The sequence below is a fragment of the Pelecanus crispus genome, chromosome 26, assembly GCF_030463565.1.
Source record: "Pelecanus crispus isolate bPelCri1 chromosome 26, bPelCri1.pri, whole genome shotgun sequence".
NCBI lineage: Eukaryota > Metazoa > Chordata > Aves > Pelecaniformes > Pelecanidae > Pelecanus > Pelecanus crispus.
Window position 1 is genome coordinate 2063383 of NC_134668.1, and position 21144 is coordinate 2084526.

Genomic DNA, 21144 nt, shown 5'->3' on the forward strand with positions numbered 1-21144 from the left:
CCAACGGAATATACCTTTAGCTGAAACCAGCTGCACTGTTTGGGGTGAAGGAAGAGTTTTACGTGTCACAGAGTACGGACAGGAGGGAATTCATAAAAGCAACACCCGATGTGTTATTAGCCAGAAAATACTGTTCCAATCTGTATGAAACCCATGTTTTTATAATCAGAAAGGTAAGGATGATGCTTTTCAGAATAAAAACAATGCCTCTGCGCAGCTACACCTCAAAAGTAATTTAATTTAAATGAAAGGATTCTGCAACAGCAGCATTACGAATTTTGTTTTGACAGACTTAAACTTCTGAGAATGGGCTCTCTCCAGCCAAAGAAACTCATCTCACTCTAAATGCGAGTTTGAGTCTCAGGCATATCTTCCTTTTGAGCTGAAACAGGAATGTTGCATTTCATTGTAGGGAAGTTTAATTTATTATCCCAAAGTTCGTAAGTACCTCCTAACACCGCGTCCCTTAGTTTGAACCACCACTCGAGAACCACTAAAAAAACCCATAAATGGCCGAGGAGTACCAATTAAAAAAGAACAAATAAACAAACAAGAAAAACCCATTCCCGCAACGCTCAATTTCAAAAATATCCTGAAATGCTAGAGAGACGGTCCCCTTGCAGACGTACTGTGCCTGTGCGGTAACGATCGCCACAAGATTTTGCTCTGAATCGCTCTCTACTTCAGCGTCCCATGAACAGCGGGCCGCTCTCTTGTCCCTGCTGTTTTGGTTTTGCCTGTTTACAACGCAGATTACCTGAGCGCGCAATTGTCTCTAGTGAAACGCTCATAAAATGACTAAAACCATGGATTCACCACCTCAGATGAAGCTTCAAAGCATAATCAGGAAGCAAAGAATAAGATAACGGAGTAGAAAAGCTGCACATCAAGGCAAGGAGAAGCAAGCTGTAGCACACGAGCACCAAAGGAAGAAACCAAGTTCTGGTTTGCCCTTTTAAATCTAGCAGAAGAAAGGCCTGAATGCTGTTTCAGTACTGACACGCTGTAAGAGGCAGTTGACTTTTTTAGAAGACTTTTATAAAGTCAGAAATCAAAGAATACCGGACACCGAATTTTATTCTCCAATACTAAGTGACAAGAGTCAAATACTGACATAGACAAATTACAGAAAGTGATTTTAAACGTTTGGTGAAATTATACTCAAGTAATCTGGTGAAATTTGGGATTCTTTAGTGTCTCAAAACAAGCTGTCTTCACCAGCTACAGCAGTTAAAACAGTATTTACTTAATTTTGCAATTAAGACACTCGGGGAAAGTTTTTTCATCCAAGACTGACAGAACTCCAGTTTTTTCCAGGAATCAGTGAAAGACAGAGGCAAAGGACAGCACATCCTACCAGTTCATGCCAGAAAGCAAGTGAGGAGACCTGAGTCAACGTACCCAGTCAGAGTTTTGGATCCCACTCTACACATACACACACGAACACTCCTTCAACTCCAGCAGTACTTTCCATATGCGTTTTCTTCCACTTCCCCCCCGCCCCAGCCTGCTACAGCGAAACGCGGCTTCGTGAGCACTGCCATGACGAGCAGCTTCGGGAATAAAAGCCTGCAGCCTAAAAACCTATGCGGTATATTGGCATCAGCGATCTCGATATTTGCGAGAGGAAAATATCAGTGAGATCATTTACAAACAATTTGCATCCAGCTGCCTTGAATCAACCCGATACTCGTTGCCGGGAGTGCTGGAGGCACGGCTCCCAAAAACGGTGCTCGGCCAAAATTAATGGCAAAAAAGGCAATCGCTGCCATCGGCAGGCGGCCGCTCTGGCTTTTATCGGGCGGTGGCGAGGGTCTCCGGAGCGGAGCCCGCCGCCGCCGCCGCCCCTCTGCTCCAGGCCGGGCCGAGCAGGGCCGAACTCGCCGAGCCCGAGCGCTCCGCGCCGGAGCCCGGCCCCCCCCGCCCCCCCGCCCCCCCCCCAGCGCCCCGCGGCCCCGGAGCCGCCTCCGCGGCGCCGCCCCAGCCCCGAGAGCCGGGGGGAGGCCGGCAGCCGGGCCGCGGCGGGGACGCGGGGCCGCCGGCAGCCTCTCCCGGCGCCGGGCGGGCAGCCCCAGGCCGCGACGCCTCGGGCCCGGCGCACCTGGCTGGGGCGGCGGGGCGGGAGCTCCCCGGGGGTCCTCCGCAGCGGCCGCCCGCCGGGCAGGGGCGAGGCGGGCCCCGGCTGAGGGAAGCGGCCGCGCCGCAGCTCGGTCCCCGGCCTGTGGCGGGACGCGGCCATTCCCTCGCGGGCCGCGGCGAGGGAGGGCGCCGGGCGCTGAGGGGAGCGGCGCGGCCTGGCCGGGCCTGGCCTGGCCTAAGCCCGCGGCCGGCGGGGGCGGCGGGAGCGGCCGCTCCGGGGCCGGCGCGGGGGGGGGGGTGGGGGGGGGAAGGGGCGGGCGGGCCGAGGGGGAGAGGGGCGGCCTCCCCCGCCCGCCCGCGCCTCGGCGGCGGCCGCTCTTACCTCAGAGGCCCGCCGGGCCCCGCCGCTGGCCGCGCGTGGGGAGAGCCGCCGCCGCCGCCGCGCCCGTCTCCGCCTCAGGAAACCGGCGCCGACGGCATCGTAAACACGGCGGGCCCGCGCGGGACGCTCGGGGTGGGCGGGCTGCGACCATAGAGTCCCCGCGGAGGCCTCGCCTAGAAATCCCCACCATAGAGTTCCCAAGCATAGAGCCCCGGGCGGGAGGCTAGAGCGGCCGCCCCGGCCCCGCCTCCGCCCGGCGGTTTCCAACCGCGGGTACCATAGAGAGGCGGCGGTAGAGCGCCGCCGCCGGCCCCAGAGCGGGAAGGTGCCTCTGGCGGCCCGCGCAGCGCCGGGCGCGCAGGCCTCGGCCTGGGGCCGGCCGGGCCCGGGGAGCGCGAATGCGCCCCGTTGTGCGCAGCCGGGCGCGGGCGGCCGCGGCCACGCGTGGAGCAACGGCCAGGGAGCAGCGAAAGCCCCGCAGCAGGCCCGTCCTGGCCCGCAGCAGGCCCGTCGTGGCCCTTAGCCCCGCAGCAGGCCCGTCGTGGCCCTTAGCCCCGCAGCAGGCCCGTCCTGGCCCGCAGCAGGCCCGTCGTGGCCCTTAGCCCCGCAGCAGGCCCGTCCTGGCCCTTAGCCCCGCAGCAGGCCCGTCGTGGCCCGCAGCGCGGGGGCAGGACGGGCGCTCCGTCAGCGCCAGCTGCTTTGCCTTTAACCGTCGGAAGAGCGCAGAGGAGCCGCGGGCATCGCGCCCCGACCGCTCTGGACCGAACAAGCTCAGAGCCGCAAAGGGAGAGGGGAGGGTTCTGGCTGCCCTTCCTCACCGGCAGGCAGGGCCCACTGATGATTTTGTCTCTAAATTAGAAGTTAACGAAGAGTGTAAGTGGCAGCAGCAAGGCACCAGCCCCTCTTCCCAGTGTTCCCACAGCAGGGAGAGTCACTGTTTCCTGTGATTCCAGGTAATGGCCAGTGCGAGGGAAGCCTTTCCCATGATGTTCAGCATCTCGTGACTGCTGTCCTAACACAAGCTGTAAAAGATTGTATTACAAAGGGGTTTGATTAAAGCTTGAGTGTAATATACTTCCTTTTTTTTTTTTTTCCTTGCTGCTGCACAGAACTCTCAGGTTATTTCCTTTGCAGTTTTCAATGTTTGTTTTCTTCTAGTTTTACTTTCCTGACATCCCCCTAGTTCTGACTTGGCTTACCAAGCCCTTCAGCTCTGTAAAGTCAAACAGCGTTAGCAGATGAATCGTTTATTTCCAACAAAGCCCAAGTATGCTTTCTGTTCCCCTGACAGTACCTCCCACAGCTTCAACGTTCTCAAGGTTTTTCTTCCTGAGAATTATGCAAAGTTTTACCTACCCAGTTAGGATTAAGGTCACACTGCGTAATGAATTACGACACCAGAGAATGTGCCTGGGCTGGAGCTGTGACAGCGAGAACAAGACTCTTCAGACACCTGGGAAACTTGATCACTCAATTCTAAATGTATTTATGGAAAGATTTATTGGATATTTCAATTTACTTGGTTAATATAACAATTCAAAGTTAGCTACTTTTTTTTTTTTTTTAAAAAGGTTTTCCCAATATTAAGCAAGTAATTTTAGAATACACGAAAGATTTACTGAAAATGAAATCTTTTCAAAAGAAACCACGGTAAAATTGCTGCTCTTCATTTGTAGGAAATAATGTGGCTAAGTATATTCTAAACCAGAAACACAACCAATAACAGGCACACGCATAGATGGTAGCTGGTGTTAGAATATTAATTACATCCTCACTGGTACTAAGCTGTATCTGAACACTTAGGAATATTTAAAATAAATCTTCATAAAAACTCCACGGTGAGTTGTGGACAGCAGAGATTATCCAGTGTTCAGTCTCAAATGCCACCACAGCTTCTGCTTCCTCAGCGCATGCAAAGCCTTACACGGCCGCTCCAGCCCTCCGGAGGCCAAACCCCCCCACCTCGCTGGGAACCGCAACGGTAGGAGTCTCGCGGAATTCCAGTTCGAAATGAAACAGACCAGTCCCGAATCCTAACCAGAAGCTGAATAAAGAATATTTTATACTACAGTGAAGTCTTAAATATAGGTAGGTCACGCTTAAAACTGTGTCTAGTTCAGCCTCGGCGAGCGAGCTCAGCCCAACTCCCATTTCAAAAGCGCGAGGGCCTGCTGCTGCGGGTACAACTGGCCACGGCAGCGCAGGGAGCTCGGCCCTTCACAGCTTCAGGTCTCCTACATTTCTAGATACAAGTGGCATAACAAATTTGCAAAAATACTTCCAAGGTCTCCCTTTCACCAGGAAAAATGCTAGCCAACGTTTGCTTCCTTAAAAAAAAAAAATTCCTTCGGAGAAACAGCAGATGAAGAACTAAACAAGCAATCAGGCATCAATATTTATTAACACAAGACAAAGGAAACACAATCAATGCGTTAATGGAACACTGTCCAGCCAGATGTTAAATTTAAAAATGTATATCTAATCTAATTTTAAATAAATAAAAACTTTATACATAATTACATAATGCTGTAGTCTGAATTTGACAATGGTAAATAGGTTGACAGAAATTAAAGACAAATTTCATTTAGGGCTAAAATTCATCTTGTTTTTACAACCTTATTTTTAGGACAGTTAGTATGACACATCTTAATTACATTTATTTAAATCAGAAATGCAGTGCAAATTTTAACAAAACAGGACTTGAAATTACCTATACCCACATATTTTGCTTAGGGAATATTCATAAACAGTAAGACATACAAAATATTTTAGTTCAAAGTGTTAAGAATTCCTAGTTTTTAAGTTTCACTGCAGCTGTTAGCTTGGAATCTGATGGACAACAGCAGGAAATAATTTGCCTTCTGCAACTGGCTAAGCTGCAAAGTCAAACTGGCATGGAGAGTCTGCTTCTTGGGACTCAACGCTTGATTCAGCAGTTCCGGAAAAGCACCCGACTCCGAACCTGAACACACAACATCAGCGGCCCTGCCAATTTTCTGAAGTGAAGTAGCTCAGTCTGCTCTCCTATGGAATGATACCAAGCAACCGTCGTAATGCAGAACGGTCACGTCTTTTCACAGCCCTCCCGTGACAACCAAATCATCATTTTTCAGTTTGGAAGAACAAACTGACCCCAACCTCAAAGAGGCTAGCAATGAAAAATACTTAGCACTTAGTGCTGTACAGTTAGTTACCTCACAGGGATGTTGCAAGGATTAGATAATACCCTCATCTACAGATGAAGAAACCGAAGGAGTGAAATGACCTGCTGAAGGTCTTGTGGCAAGTCACGAGCAGAGCTGGAGTTAGAAATGGGGGTTTCCAGATTCACAGCTCCATACTTCCTCCTCTCCAGTACGTCGCTTTCCGCTGGACAAACACGGACAAAAGCATTCAATAAAGTCAAAACTGGCCAGCTGCTGTACGTCACTTACTGGCGATCAGGAATGGAATGTCACCTCATTCTATGGGCAGCACTGTAAACTCACAGTTCTCCAACACAGAGAAATGTAACAATGAATGAATCAAGTGAAGATTATGAGTACGCAGTAAACTTGCAAGATAAACCCCCAAACTGTTAAGAAACTATCAATACACCTAGCCAAATAAAAACCAAGGGGGAAAAAAAAAAAAGAATCAAAAGAATCCAGTATGTCATTCAAAAATGCCATTTCAGAAGGTCAATCTGCCACATACTGGGAATCGCCAATCAATTTTTTATTTCTGAAAAATCACAAGTAAAAATAAAAGACAATCCTAGAATTGTACGTAAAATCCACTTCAAGAGACAAATAAAGTATTCGTTGAAACAATTTATCTAAAGCTTTAATTCGAGTAAGAAAAAGGTCAAGACCATCAGAATTTTTTTTCTGAAATGGGCAACAATGAAGTGAAGCTGCACGGCAAGGCACTTTGCTGTGCAAGAAAACAAGAAAAATAGAGTGATGCGTAACATGTAATAACAAGACTGCTGGCTGAAAAGGGAGGACAACTTTTGTGCACTTTATACCCTAAATAAGTGGCGGTACCAGCTGCATTAGTCACAGTTCCACCTGTCACTTTCCTCACTTTGTGGCCAACTTGTTAAAACTAAATATATTAAAGACTTCATGCACAGGTATTTTAGGATGCACCTCTTAAGAAACCAGCATCCCTGCTGCTAACGGAGCAACCTTTCGCACCCAGGCAGCAGCGCAAGACCATGAAAACTGCGTCTGCGGTGTCATCTTATTACCACGGTAGGTACAGAAATTGTTCAAAAATGTGCACCTGTAAACTGAAGCGTTTGCAAAGAACTCTTAGGTCTAGACTCGCCATAGCAACTTCCAGTTTCTAAATCTATTCCCCCACCAAATATTTTTTAAAAATAACATTCAGAACTTCTTATCTGAATTTTAATACTCTTCAGTGAAGAGCTAACAGAATGCATCAGGAGTTTTTCAAGGACAAAACTGGGGTTTGCTTACAGATACACTCGGTTCTGCCCTGGTAACTGCCACAGGATCTTCAGAATTCATACTATAAACCTTTTAAAAACTGCCTAAAAACTTTGAATGAGGTAATCTGGAACATTTTAATAACAAGTTTATTTACACTGTATACCACATTTGACTCAAAAAACCCTGTTGCAGTATCTGGTATCAGCTCTCATTGCTTCCAAAAATCCTATTTTCTTAACACCCATAGGAATTTAATTGTCCTTAAAAGATTGTTAAGTATTAGACGAAAGAAAGGTAATTCTGAGTCAAAGCTTAAACACCGTCTCTCCCTCAGCCCGGTGTGCAAACGCTTCCTAACAGCAAGAGCTTATACCCGCGACTCTAAGGCATCTGTTTCTTTACATTTACTAATGTGAAAACTGACACAGTATTTTGAAAGCTGGGATATTAACTTTCACGAAGTTATTTAACGATGTGTTTACCAGAATTGCGCGCTCTCATTTTTGTGCCTCCTCCTGTAAAAGAAAAATGGCATTCAACTGAAAACCCGGAATTATCTAATTCTTTCTACTGAGTGCTTTGAGGAAAACTGGGTTCTTGCCTCCCAGTTTACATAAAAGCCTATTTACAGTATTTCTTGCTCTACCTGCAGGAAACTGAACAGAATAATGACCGAATCGCACAAACAGTGAATTGAACTGTGTGTCAAGCTGAAGGATTTTCTTTTTCCCCCCTTTAAAACACAAGGTGTCAGAGAGAGCGGAGGCAGAGGCTGTCGCTCGGGAGCATCATTTCAGTTAAGCATTTTGGGCTTGCACTGCGATTTCTACCAAATTCCAGGTTACTGTTTAAATTCAGCCTCTTTTAGAAAGATGTGCCTTAAAATCATAGGTTTCTACACGCTATGACACACTTCTGGCCAGCAATAAGACTACACACTGAAATAAGAAAACTTGTGAAAGGTGTGTGTATCTCACATTAGTTGTCTAACCAAATGTAATTATGCTAAGGACCACAAAAGTTACTTGTCCTTAAAAATTTCTACCTTCAGCTGTCATCGTTATCCAAGTTAATTTTCTAAGTGAATTATGTATAATAATATTTACATATTTAAAATATAGGCAAAATTCTTTTTTAATTCAAGAAATATCTATATGAATAAGTAACTCTTAGATTCCGTAAGTTATTGATTTGGTCATGGCACAAATTTAAATAAGTCGCGTGATCCCACGGAATGAATAGCTACAGTACAGATGCAAAGTACATTATATAGTAGGGAACTGCAGAACTCTGATGACCCTTTTCTTAATAGTTTACTATCTTAACTAAATAAACCCTCCCCTTATAGAATCCTAAAACAGTATTAGATAAAAATACAAATATGTACAACAGATGAAAAAAGTAGCACTACTGTAAAGGCCTTAGGAATTTTGTAGCTCACACACTTGTCAACTTTGCATTTTCTATAAAGCTAATATTTCAGTAAACCGTTACAAATGTTTTCCATTGTCTACCACATTTCCTTTTGTCCGTTGGTAGTTAACGCGATCTTAATACCACAGGATGAGATGAAGGGAATATGGCAGCAATCTCAAACTTTATATCAAGTATTAGTAATTTTCACCAGCTTCGTTTCTATAGCCACCCTTTGTCATTTAGTGGTCCCGCAAAGTTTCTGAACGTGCCTTCCCCCATACACGTTACATGTTATAGGCTACGTATATGGGGTCTAACTGATCGGCTAGAAAACTGTCGCGGAGATGCATTCGTTGTTTCTCTCCTCTGGAGTTGATAGGAATAACGCCAGGATCCACCACCACCACCACCCCCACAATCAGGTAGTGTTCTTCCAGGACCACGTTCGTGACTAGAGGAACTAAATCCAGGGCTTCCTGTTCACAGCCACACAGCTCCACAACAACCACCAGCAAGTTGGTCCATGTGAATACAGCACTAAAAGTTCAAAAGAAAAAAACCAAACAGAAACCCTAGTTATTTTCACAAACACAAAGATCCAGAGTTTACAATTCTTTATCCTCAGATGGAGTTTACTGCCTGCTTTGGGCCGCATGTCCAAGCGACCTAACTCCAAGACCTAGTCCCGACGTGTCAAAGATCAGTTCAAACACGTCTCGGTACTACCTAGTGTAACATAAACTCAATGCTGCTTTCACTGACTCAAATCTAAATGGTATTTTACACCACAGAGCAGGAAATCATCATTTCTATTTTGAATTGAGGCTCGTGAGAAAACACTGAGTCAGTCAGCCCAGTATTATTCTGATCTACAGATGGGAAATGAGGTGCGTGACTTGCTGATGGTAACACAAAAAAGTATCTGAATTTGCTTTCTGTATTTTTTTTTTTCTATCAAATCCTGCATCTTTGCATAAACATCACTACATTTCAGCTAGGTTAGGATGAATTCATTTTTCACGGCTGTTTTACCATTCAGCAATGCTTCTGTGTGTTCGAGATACAGAAGTCTCAATATCAATTGGATGGTAACGCAGTCCCCTCAGTTCCAAAGTTTCATCCAGTGCTCCAACAACATACAGTGCATCGTGGCGCTCTAGAGAGGAGAGATGGGAAATGAAGCGTGCGCATACTATGAAAACAGAAAATGGCAGACAGTAAATGGAATTTAGATAAAACAAAGTGTCTCTTGTATCCAGACACGTGGATCACGTCTTAGTCGGTGCATAGTATGAAAGAAAAGTCTTCATTTAAAAGATAGAGACTAATTTCTGCCATACCTCCGCTGGCAGCTGTGAGCTCTGTCCGACGAACAAAACCAAGGTATCCAGTCCGAGCCCAAAGCGTCTGAGCAGCATCACCAAAGCTCAGACGAGTGTTGAAATGATCAGCTTGAAGGGTTTCATTGTCATAGATAGTATAGTAGCCACTGGCCGTGTGTGGACTGTTGACCCAAATCTGTACAGGAAGTGGAACAACAGTCAGATCCACATACTACAAAACCAGAGCATCTGTTGAGCATTAAAACAAAGCAGGTCATAAACGGTAACAAGCACGTTCTTATCTAAGATTTTCCAGATCCAAAAATGTTTTGCATTTAGCTCAAACCTCCCAATATCCTGTAGAATCTTAAAAACGTGTCTTGCAGATCTACTCTGCTAATAACCGTAAGCTGAGGATTAACTGAGTAAATAAACCGCAGATTTTTATAACATGTGAAATCCAAAATTCATAGTAATCTATCAACACAGATCAAATATACTGGTGTGTAATCAAGATAAGGAAAGCAAAATGTAAATTAGATTATTTGGAAGCCCGTTATGCAAGATTTAGAGCGGAATAAGCCTTCCTTTCTAGTAGGCTTTCTTTTTCTTTAAACTTGACAGTAAAATAACACACCCAAACTCTGAACACTCCAGGAATTCAGCTTAAAAAGGCCTGCAAGTATTACCACTCACAAACTGTCACCCAGCAACTTACATAATTGAACAGAGAGAATATAGCTCAAGAAGCAGAGAACAGGAGAAGCTACCCAAATAGCGAAATCTGTGCTTACCTCCCCAAGATGAGAATCTCCAAGAGGCCCTTTTGTCTCGGGATTAACAATGACTACTTTGACTCCAGGTAAAATCTAAAGATCACAAGAAGGAATATGCAATCCGTACGTGAATTATCTTCACGCGCTACTACAATACAAAGGCTGTTCATTCACCCCCAGAAGGGCATGCTTTCACCCGCAGGAATTACAAACAGGTATAAAACGTGCTAGGACGTGTACACTGAGGTACACTAACGGTATGGATGTATTTTGTGACTCAGGCGCCACACAGGTAAGGGATTCTAGGCCTGTAAATGTTGCTAGACCTTGATTTTGAAGAACTCAGTGTTAAAAACTACCAGGAAACATCTTTTTGTTAACCCATTTAAAAAAGGGAATAAGAGCTACGGTAAATCTCTGATTTCCAGGATACAACAGACATTTTTGATATGGTTCGTTTACTGTAAACAGAACCAATTCTCCCAATTGTTTCAGCAAAGGATGCTCCTAAATCAACAGATACTTTATCATAAATCAGACTAACTTTCCAGAGGAACAGTGTAACCAGCTATCGCCTCTTCTCACGCCATGCCCAAGACTACCTTTCCTAGCTACACACCCACATCATAAGGGGCATAAACACAAATGGGTGCTCATCAGGTGCTGTGTGCCATGCCAGGCAGTAACGTGAAATTACCTTCCCAGATTCTGAAAGCAGCAGGCTTTGTGGAGCTCCCCGTTCCACTAGACGTACTCTGAAGGTAAAGAAAAAAAGAGCTGAAATCTACCGAGAGGTGCAAGAGCTCAGTAACGTTACAACATTTTATATAGAGTTATTAAATAAGTTCAAGTAAACTTACTGTACCTGTCATGTCTCAAGGATTTCAGATCTACATACACCGTGGTGGGATCAGGCCCAGATGTTCCCTGAAGAGTTAACATTTAAAAAAAAAAAAAATTAATGTATCTACAGAAGTTAGGGTAACTTCTGCCTGAGCTCATAAATGTTTCCAGGGGTTTCTTACTGGCAGCAAAATTCATATTCACATTTCCCCACCTTTGCAGTTGCACTAAGGGAAACACTTCGGTGAACAGGCTATCTTCTCTCTATACCGAGTGTAACACCAGTGTGGGATGCATCTCCGGGGAGCTGCTATGGAGACAGCCCAAGCAGTCTCAGCTATCAGCCCCAGGGCAACTAGTCACTGTTTACATGGAAATAAACAGTTCTCCAATGTCATGTTTCAGTTGTTTTGAGCCCCTGTGATATAATCTGGCAGCTGAAAACAAGAGAAGCTGCTTAAATCTTGTGCCAGCTGTTCTCTGCAAAGCAGATGTTGGGCTACGCTAACAACACAGAAGTGTGCGCAGATTAGGAAGTTCGCCGATTCAGAATACAACTGAACCTGGCAATCTGACGCCAGAGACAACACACGCACTAGAAAGCACTCGCGTTACCTGTAAGCAGATAGCAACGTTGACTCTTGATCCGAAGGTGGTGCTTACAGCACGAGACGACAGGCCAATGTCTTTGAAGAGTTTGGAGAAGGAATGAGTGAGAGAAACTCGCGGCCGTTCCTCTGCAACTACCACACAAGTCCGGACACAGGACAGATTAATTCCTCGTGCCTGGAAAAGACACAAATGAGTGCAAAGTACTGTGTGTGTTAAATTACGCCTGCCACACTGCACCAAGATCTCTCCCCCCACAAGAAGTGACATTTGCTTTTTATCCCTGGAATCCCAAAGAAATCACGGAAGAAATGCAGGACAAACCCTGTTCTTGTATTCAAGTTATTTCCTCTTTTCAGCTTCTATTTGTAATTATAAAATGTGCCTGACCAGAGCCCAGAGATACTGCTAGAACAAAATATGCATTAACAGTGCTTCTTCCTCTGCCACAGAACGTAGCATCACATGCTTCTGCAGTGCTTTTCAGCTACGATTACATCTCTCATTCACTATTTATAATGATGGAAACCAAATCAAGTGAGAGTAAAGTCATTTACTGGGATTACACTGAGTCTTCAACAAAACTAGGATCAGAATCCATTATTATTTCCAGACAGGGCCATGAGTGCACTGAACAGCACTAGCCAGCTGTTTGAACCTGTGTACTGTTCTGTTTAGCTGGTGACACACCCCAAAGTAGACACCTTCGGAACTCTGCCACCAGCAGAACAAGACAGACCCTTAATCTCATAGATGGAAGTACGCTATTTCAGTAAACCCTGTGCAAAAAGCCACCTCAAGCGTTTTATGTAGCTATTTTTTTTCCTTCCTCATCTCCAAGGAGAAAAGACCTCTGTTAGCAGATCGCCTACCGTGGGCTTTACAGCATGTGCTGGTCTGAGCCTTCACTGCAGACTGTTACACAAGCAGTTCTTCTGCACAGCATTCTGCTGCTGGCATCCTCTGCTCAGGGTTTGCCCAGCAGTCCCTGACACTCACTGGCAACGCGCTACCTACACTGCCACACATACACCCTACGCAATTTCAATCCTTTTACTTTCCTGGGGCTGCAAACGCTTTTTTTCCTTTTGCTTTTTGAGCAAACTGTGGACTGGGGACTTGAGCACCATGAAAACTGTTGTGTTTAACAATCGCATCGCTTTGCTTTACTACCACAGTTTCCTTAATTTATGGAAGGTAACATTCAGGAAACATTTCTTACCTTTAACATTTCAACTTGGTTTCCAAGTCCCTTTGTGCACAGTTCCATGACTGAATAGGAACAGAAAGTGTCCCTTATTTTATACTGGCTGACAGTAGATAACCAGAGAAAAAGATTGGATTCCAGCTCCATAGGAGGAATTAAAATTGACTGGTGTCCAGAATACACACTGTGAAGAACACAAAGGAAGAAAACATTTTTGTGTAGCATGTAGTTATCTTTAAATTAATATTTACTCTATTTTCATGTGACATTCCTGCTAGACCAAAAGCAGATTGTGGGACTCTGCATCTGAGGCAAACTGATAATAGCTCCAATGCCACCTTCTGTAGCAAAATCATTTTAAAAATACAGCTTACTGTACAAGAATAACAATTTATACACGCACAAATGTGCACACGCACTGTCAGAGTGAAGGAAGAGAACTGGCTCAACCACACAGTTTACAGAATGAAAACTCCCTTACTGCAACATATAATCAAGGAAGAAAGGCAAGAGAAACATTCTGGAGCCAGTAATATTTGGCAGCACAAATATGCATAATCAAGATAGGATAACATCTTGCTAATCTGCAGGAAAAGGGAACATGTTATTGTCAGTTCAAAGACAAATTCTTCCCTTACTGTAAATTAGTCATTTTGGTAATATCAACATAATCTGTCTGTAATTATGTCAGATAAAGACATGGACTGCCATTTCCCATTTCTAACCAGCCAAGAGTTAACCTTTTCCTTTTTCTCCTCAAAAGTCATACCTGCAAAGGCACCACAGCACAAAACCTAGTCCACAATAGGGGTCAAGACAAATTGCAATCTGCCGAGAGGAGTAGAGCTCACACTGAAGCTTGATTGCCCTGCAAAGGCCACTCACTGCTGTGTGGGACATCTGCAACACAAGAGACAGAGAAACTCTGCTGAAATACAAGGACATCAAAATAGGACTTCATCAAGACAGGTAAGAACAGAGACAGGTTTGCTTTGATAACACTTCTCTATAAACTATGCTGCTGCTTCCTTTATCTTCCATAAAGCAGAGGCAGAGCGTTGCAGAAGCCTCTGAGCCACCGTAAACCAGAAATAGTGATACCAACAGCTATTGCTTAAACACTTTAGGCATTTCAGACTTCAAACACAGCTCATCATTAATGACAATCTAAGGCTTTAATTTTTTAGTTTCTTATCTTCTCCATCAACTGCATTCGTATTCTGCTCTTAGCAGGGGGGAAAGCAGCAGCTCACAGCCCTGCTTCTCGCATCGCTCTCTGCTCTCCTAACAGGCAGCTCTCCAGTGGGAGGCAGCAGCAGAATTCCTGATGCCCACTGTAGAGACCTGTCTTCCTACATTGCAGAACTGATTCTTCTGCACAAAGGCACACTGCAGCGTCTGCAGTGAATCCACAGCCTTACTGGAAGAAAAGCATGGTCTTTATTTAAGCTACAAGAGCCAGCTTTGGTGGAGGTCAGGGGGGAGAGGTGGCTCAGAGTATCAGCCAAAGACAAGACACCAAACCCCCCATCTTCTAAAACCATTTTACTGTACCTTTACTCCTGTAAGCATGCCTGTTGTGGAAACACTAAAATCTAGATATGCTAACATTTCAGGTGTAGGTGGCTTATAGATCTGAGACAGCCGCTTCCTGGGCAAGTCATCTGTACAAGAAAGGAACAAACACGGTTAATCTCTGATTACGGAAATGGTATTTGAAAGAGAACACAACTTTCAAAAAGCCCCAGATGGACGATAAAGCTTTCTATTAATTCTCTTTCCAAAAGAGACAGACTAGTATATGACAAGATTCTTGCCAAAGTTCCCATGTAGAAAATTATTTATTCTCAGGAAAAGGGAGGAGAGACCAACGTGCTCTTGTCTTAAGGAAATTAACAGTGGACTGCAACACAGCTTTTCAGTAAAATTATTTTCCATGCATAGCTCAACAAATGCAGAAGAGATGTCAGTGAACAAGGTCAGACCTAGCTTATATCTTGGATTGTTCTTCTAAATATTCAAACAAATTCTTAAGAGCTATCCAGTTAGCATCTGGAACAGGGGACAGTCCCTTTGGAAGTCAATGGTAACACCTACATAGAACTTCAAAAAGCCTTTTAGCCCATGGACCGCACCTGTGTCAATGATGGTTGGCCAGGTTTTCACATCTACAGCAGCAGCTGCCTCCCTGGATTTCAGTAGTCTCATTAATGTCTGGGTTGTGAGAATACAAGCAGCTTTGCTGACCTAAAAAGATAAACACTTACTAGAAAAGAGACAGACAAAAGCATGTCCCAGCGGCACTGTCATTGCAAGATTTCATGTTCAAGGGAGTGTATTTTACCACCTGTAGCCAGCTTCCCCTAACAAACTTGCATTCATTTTTTTGGCTTTCACAACACTGCTCTCTACTCTTCCTTCACTAAAACCCCAAAGGCAGACTAAAATGCAAATGACCATGTCAGGACCTTTAGAGCAGGTGAGAACATTACACAGTCTACATCTAGCTTTCTCCCCATGGTTGTAATGGGGAGGCGTCCCTTCCTGCTTCGTGGGCTTGGAAAGTAACTAATAGCAGGATCTGCACTCGCCCAGCAGTAAGGAGCATCAGTGTGAAATTTTAAGTGCTAACATCACATTAGTGTATCTCAGAAACCACCTGCTTCACAGCAATTCGTCTTGCCACATAAGGAGAGATGGTTCTCCCTCGCATTTTATGAATGCAGCCACTGTCCTTCAGTTATAGGATGTGCTTCAATCACCGCTGTCATGTGAACAGCATGGGCATTTGGACAGCTGTGTTAACCACTCCAGTCCGAGAGGCCGACGCCAGTGCGCTCCAGCCATGCTCTCAGCTCCAGCCCCGTTACTCACTTCCACGATCATTCGCACAGTGGGCAGAGTAGCAGTGAGGCTCTGAGCATGAGGTGGTCTCACGGTCACGGGGATGCAGCCAGCATACAAACAGCCATAGAACGCGGTGATTAGCTCAATGCCTGCAAGGACACGATAGGCTGTAGTGTAGGACACTGGTGGATGGACACCCTGGTGACACCAGCCTTTCCCCCAAGTACTTTTTCCTCCAAGCATCGGTCACACTTTCCATTAGAAGAAAATACACACACTAGTCACTTCCACAGCACAGATGAGCAACATAAAGAGTTCAAACGCCGAGGGCAGCACAACAAGGAAGCTGAGGAAGCTTGGGATAGGGGACTGGGAAAATAGAGAAGACCGACCACACAGAAAACCATATCCATCTTACAGGAAAAGAATGTTCCAAGCGTCAAATGACTCAAAAGTCAGTCAGGACAAAACAGAATTGTCTGGCAGGGCAAGAAGTACACACACCAGAGAGCAGCTCTCACTAGCAGTGAGCGTCTTACACACGCCAAGTGATAAAGCTGTGTGCTACCAGCCACAGCAGGCGGACTGCGCTTCCCACTGTTCCCAGCCTCCTGCTGTAGAAAAGGCACCCAGTCGCAGACGGAGCGCCCATTTTCTGCACAGCTGAAGGCGATGGCACCAGCCTCTACCAGAAGCCACCCTGCCATTTCTCATAGCAAACTACATGCCTTCCCTGGAAGAAAAGCTGCCAACTGGCAATGTGACTTCAGACAAACAAGATCTGAATAGACAGGGAGCTGAGTAGCCTCTGGTAGGGCGACTAGGGCAATTCTCCAGCACATGCAGTGCAGTCACAAGTTTCTAATAATTTTGCAGTGAACGTATCATACCAGAGGATCTTTGGTAACCACAGAAGTCTTTGAAGTTTTTATTCTAAACATCATGACATAGCAAGATCTAGCCAGGAGCAAGAAGGTACAACTTGGCTTTTCCAAAACTCTAGAGAATTGAAGTTTGAGTCCTGATACTGCAAGACATTAGGACAGCCCTCTCTGGAGTCAAAACTAGATCAGTGAGTTATGCAGTCCCTAAGGTATCGCTGTTTCAATTATCTCTCTCAGATTTCCAGATCTCAATGAGATTGCAAAGAAAGACCATGCTGCCTTTCCACAGTGGGAGGCAGTCGTTATTAAAAGTTGCTTACCAGGAGGATAAAGAAGCACCACATTGTCTCCTGCATTGAGATGTCCTTTGTCACACAGAACTGATGCAATTCTCTCAGCTTTTTTGTGCAACTGAAGGCAGGTGGCTGTGCATACAGTGGTTCCCTTGAAAGGAGACAAAAATGCTCTAAACAAGGCCTGGAACAACACATGTGTCAGTAAAATAGCTGCTGCTGCAAAAAAAAAAACCCAACTTGCTTGCTTGCATCAGTCTATAGCTACTAGTTATCTATACCTATAGGCTGCTGGCATTCAATGAGCCATTTATCCACTACAATATCAAAAAGATAGAGATGGAGTTAGATCTGCTCTAGAAAATTCTACCTTCCAGGGAGTCAGTTCAGGTCTTCTTGCACCAGAACCTTGTCAGAATATACTCAACAGGGATACACCATTAAATGATACAGGAACCAGTGAGACCTACAAACATGCTCAGTTTTAAAACCATGACAGTCATTTAGATGAAGTGACCTACAGGTTCACAGGTTCAAATTTTAAGTTACAAATCTATGGGCAAAATCCAATACAGAGACTAAATAGAGGACACTGGAGTGGGCAAAAGATTTTAAACACAGTCTGAAACCGGCACCGAATAACATGCTGTGGACCTTAAAAAAACAACAACTCAGCACCGACTGTACCTTGGCATTCAATAAAAGGAAGAGTGGGTGGTCAGGAGTTGCTTGAGCTCTCCACTGTAATACCTCTGACATGAACTGGTGCTGAAACAAAGAGGCAGTAATTAAACACTAGTGCTTCTACTTCAGAGGTACTACTTAAGTCCACTTCACATTGCTGCTTTGCATTCAACTGTAGGGTAAATTCTTTTCCCATTCTCTAGCTGTAACAAATACTGATTTACCTTTTTAACTAAATCAATGTCTTCTATTTGACCAAGATCTCTTCCAGAGGCTTGAGCAATACGCTTCCCAGCAACCAGGTTCCCCACCATCACAGAGGCAGGGCCAACGCCTGTTGACAAAGAACAGCCGCATGAAATCTGGACTTTTAACACAAATGGGAAGAAGCTAGCCTAGAAGTGCAATCTGCAGGACAGCAAAGGTACAAAGATTCTCTGTAGGATCCCACTGCTCCTAGGCACGCGTGCAAGAAAAGAGGTAATGAAACCTCACTGATAGAGTTCAGAAGGCATTGCTAGTCTCCTATTCATCAGTAGAGAGAATCCCAATGAGTTCCAAGGTAGGAATCAAAATTCCTGACCTCAAAGAGAGGCCTCAAACACACCCCAGCCACAGGCCACAAGACAATCTCACAAACCCCAGCAAGTAGGACACTAAGTGTTGGAGGCATCACACAGCTTCCTAGGTCTGAGACTGTGAACTTCAGTTTACTAACATTAAACAAAGGGGCTCATGTTACCTGGTTGTTTCTGCCTGGGTTTTGGCAAGTTTGTCACACACGTGTGTGGGCACATGAGGATGTTGCACGGATGCAGAGAGCCCTCCAGAAAGTGCTGTTTAGTTTGAGAGATATGGATCCCTCCCAGCGGAGTTTTTGGCAACGTATTGGCTGGCACAAGAGCAAGGCAATATACACCCACTTGGTGAATGCTGTCAATTGCCTAGAGAAAGGAAAGATGGTCACTTGAATTCTTGGTACTGCTGGAGACAGTCTACTGTTACTGGCTGCACTGACATACTGCAAGACAAATCCCTGCATTTATAAGGTACTGGGGAGCGAGTCAGTCACCATCATTCCATTTCACCTCTGTAACATCAGCGAGCCCTATGGCAAGAGTTAAGTGCTTGTTAGCATCCCTGCCTTTATAGTTCATCGCGTATACAAGAAATCCATTTTTAAATCTTTCATGACCAAAATCCCAAAATATACACAGTTGCTTGATGAATCATATGATTTTGATCTTAGGATTTTATCCATCTGTCTCTTCTGAACCATCACGCTCCGCTCCTTTTTGTCCGCCTCAGCATTCAGGCATCTAATACATTATTCAGACCACCAGGCACTTCCCTGATTTTTCTCCCCAGTGTGCATACTTCACAACCTGAAACATCATTCCCAAGAATGACATACATGCAATGCAGGCAGCTCTCAAAGTAAGTATTTGCTACTCATTCTACTTTCTTAGGACTACACTCATTCAGCTGTTTTAACCTTTCTCTGCTTACCGTCTCTCTGCTGAAAATGAATCTCCAAAGATAAGGGTAGCTTTAAAGCGTAACTTTGAGCACCAGCGTGACCCAAGACTAAAAGCAGAATTCCTAAGCTTGAGCCCTGGGTCTGTTTTGCAGTGCTGAGAGGCAACCGTGTTTTTCTACACAGCCATCTTGGTAGCATAATGCTGACCACTTCGTCAGAGCCTACGCTATTCTGTGTGGCAGCCGCTTTCCCAGGACCTTCAGGACATAACAGAACAGCTTGTACACAGCAGATGTACCCAGCTTGTGACCCTGTAAAAATACCTTGTGCCAAGAGGGATCATGAGCCTGTGCTCTTTCCATCTGGGGCCCGCCGATGACCTCTTATCTGCCCACACACTGAAAAACTGCACAAACTCACCTTGTGCACCTGTGTAAGTGGGCTTACCTGCAGCACTCGACTCATCCACTGAAAACTGTCCTCTTCGGATGCATCTGGCCTCTGCTCTGCAACCACCACAATCCTCTCATCATAGAAGACAGATACTGAGAACACAGCAATCCTAAGGAAAAGGGGAGAGCCACATTGGCACAAATTCTAGTTCTGCTCCTTGGGAAGAGGAAGCCAAGGAAACAGACTAAGGACAGAGCTTGTAAAAAAAACCCCATGGGGCAAAGACAGAGAAAAAAAAACATTAGACAATTAAAATTGAGTCAAAAAGGAAAGACTTTGTGAAGTACGTAAGGGATTAATTCCACCTTCCGATTAAATTTCTACACAGCATAGTCCCCTGTCCTCTCAACCTGCTATCACACTTCTGTTCCAACCAGTGGCAAAACACCAGTGCAATAAAAGCTTTGAAGGTATCTACATGATGTAGGGGGCTTAAAAACTCCTGTTAAGTCTTAGAGACATGAGCTCCAACCCTGCCTGAGGATCTGGAAAATTATATCCACCACTGCTAAATGAAATTAAGTATCTTTGGACATTAATGAAACTCTTCCTTGCTGCAGAGCATCAGCCAGCAGCTAACTACTACAGAGACTTAAAAGTAAATTCTACAGAGACAGAAAATTAAATTCTCCATGTGGCTGACTTATCTTGTTACTTGATTCCTTCCCCTAAAGTACACAGACTTGATGAAAAGCCAGACAGGACAGTGGGAAAACAGACCTGTGTTGGGCAGGATCAGGCCAATTACTGTCTAAACCAAAACCATATTTACTTTAACTGAGCTACCCAAACAAAGCAGTTACTGAAGAGAAATCGAAGATCACACTCAAGATCCTGTTTCACTATGTTACATGCAGAAGCTTATGGGGAGGGGCAAGGTTTATTTTGCTAACCTTCCTCTGTAAACTGTTTTTACCGACTCCACTGCCAATCCAGTTGCTACGATGTCATCGGCATTATGTCTACGTCCGCTAACTGTCAGCAATCCATCCATTTTTCCAACCACAAACACCAAACTGCCCTGAAAGATAAAAAGGTATCAGTAACTTAGATAGCGCAGATATTCAAACGTCTTTGAGGACTTGCATATTTCATAACTATGGCTAGATCAATGGAATTTGTACACAGCACGTTTTCTTTCTCTTTAAATTACATCATTTACGACTAAACCAGGAGAAGCATTCTAGCCACTCAGTGAGACAAGACACTCCAGCACGCACAGCAGAACTGCCATACAAAAAGCTTCTTACGCTTGGTTTTAGAAGAATTAGCAATCTAAAAATGTAACAAGCAACACAGTATGGCACTGTAATGACAGCATGCTGGCAAGGTAAAGGCTCAGGCAAACCCATTAACTCTCAACTGCCTTACCCACAGCAAGCTATCCTTACGTGTACTTCTGTACCCAAACACTTTTCTTTTAAACATCG

General features: G+C 44.9%; 1 protein-coding gene across 2 annotated transcripts in view; it reads right to left on the minus strand.

Annotated features, from left to right (window-relative positions):
• Positions 1-7235: 7235 nt before the first annotated feature.
• DIP2B (disco interacting protein 2 homolog B) overlaps positions 7236-21144 on the minus strand; it is a 30335-nt gene continuing 16426 nt past the window's right edge. For both annotated transcript variants that reach the window (XM_075725098.1, XM_009492577.2), the window contains exons 19-36: positions 20608-20735; positions 19709-19823; positions 18524-18725; positions 18006-18115; positions 17785-17865; positions 17125-17248; positions 15948-16069; positions 15209-15320; positions 14628-14737; positions 13843-13973; positions 13089-13257; positions 11873-12043; positions 11280-11341; positions 11112-11169; positions 10433-10507; positions 9657-9834; positions 9349-9472; positions 7236-8853 (exon numbers count right to left, since the gene is read on the minus strand). In XM_075725098.1, the coding sequence (XP_075581213.1) occupies positions 8601-8853; positions 9349-9472; positions 9657-9834; positions 10433-10507; positions 11112-11169; positions 11280-11341; positions 11873-12043; positions 13089-13257; positions 13843-13973; positions 14628-14737; positions 15209-15320; positions 15948-16069; positions 17125-17248; positions 17785-17865; positions 18006-18115; positions 18524-18725; positions 19709-19823; positions 20608-20735 (2325 nt within the window). In that variant the 3' untranslated portion in view covers positions 7236-8600. The remainder of the gene's footprint in view (positions 8854-9348; positions 9473-9656; positions 9835-10432; positions 10508-11111; positions 11170-11279; positions 11342-11872; positions 12044-13088; positions 13258-13842; positions 13974-14627; positions 14738-15208; positions 15321-15947; positions 16070-17124; positions 17249-17784; positions 17866-18005; positions 18116-18523; positions 18726-19708; positions 19824-20607; positions 20736-21144) is intronic.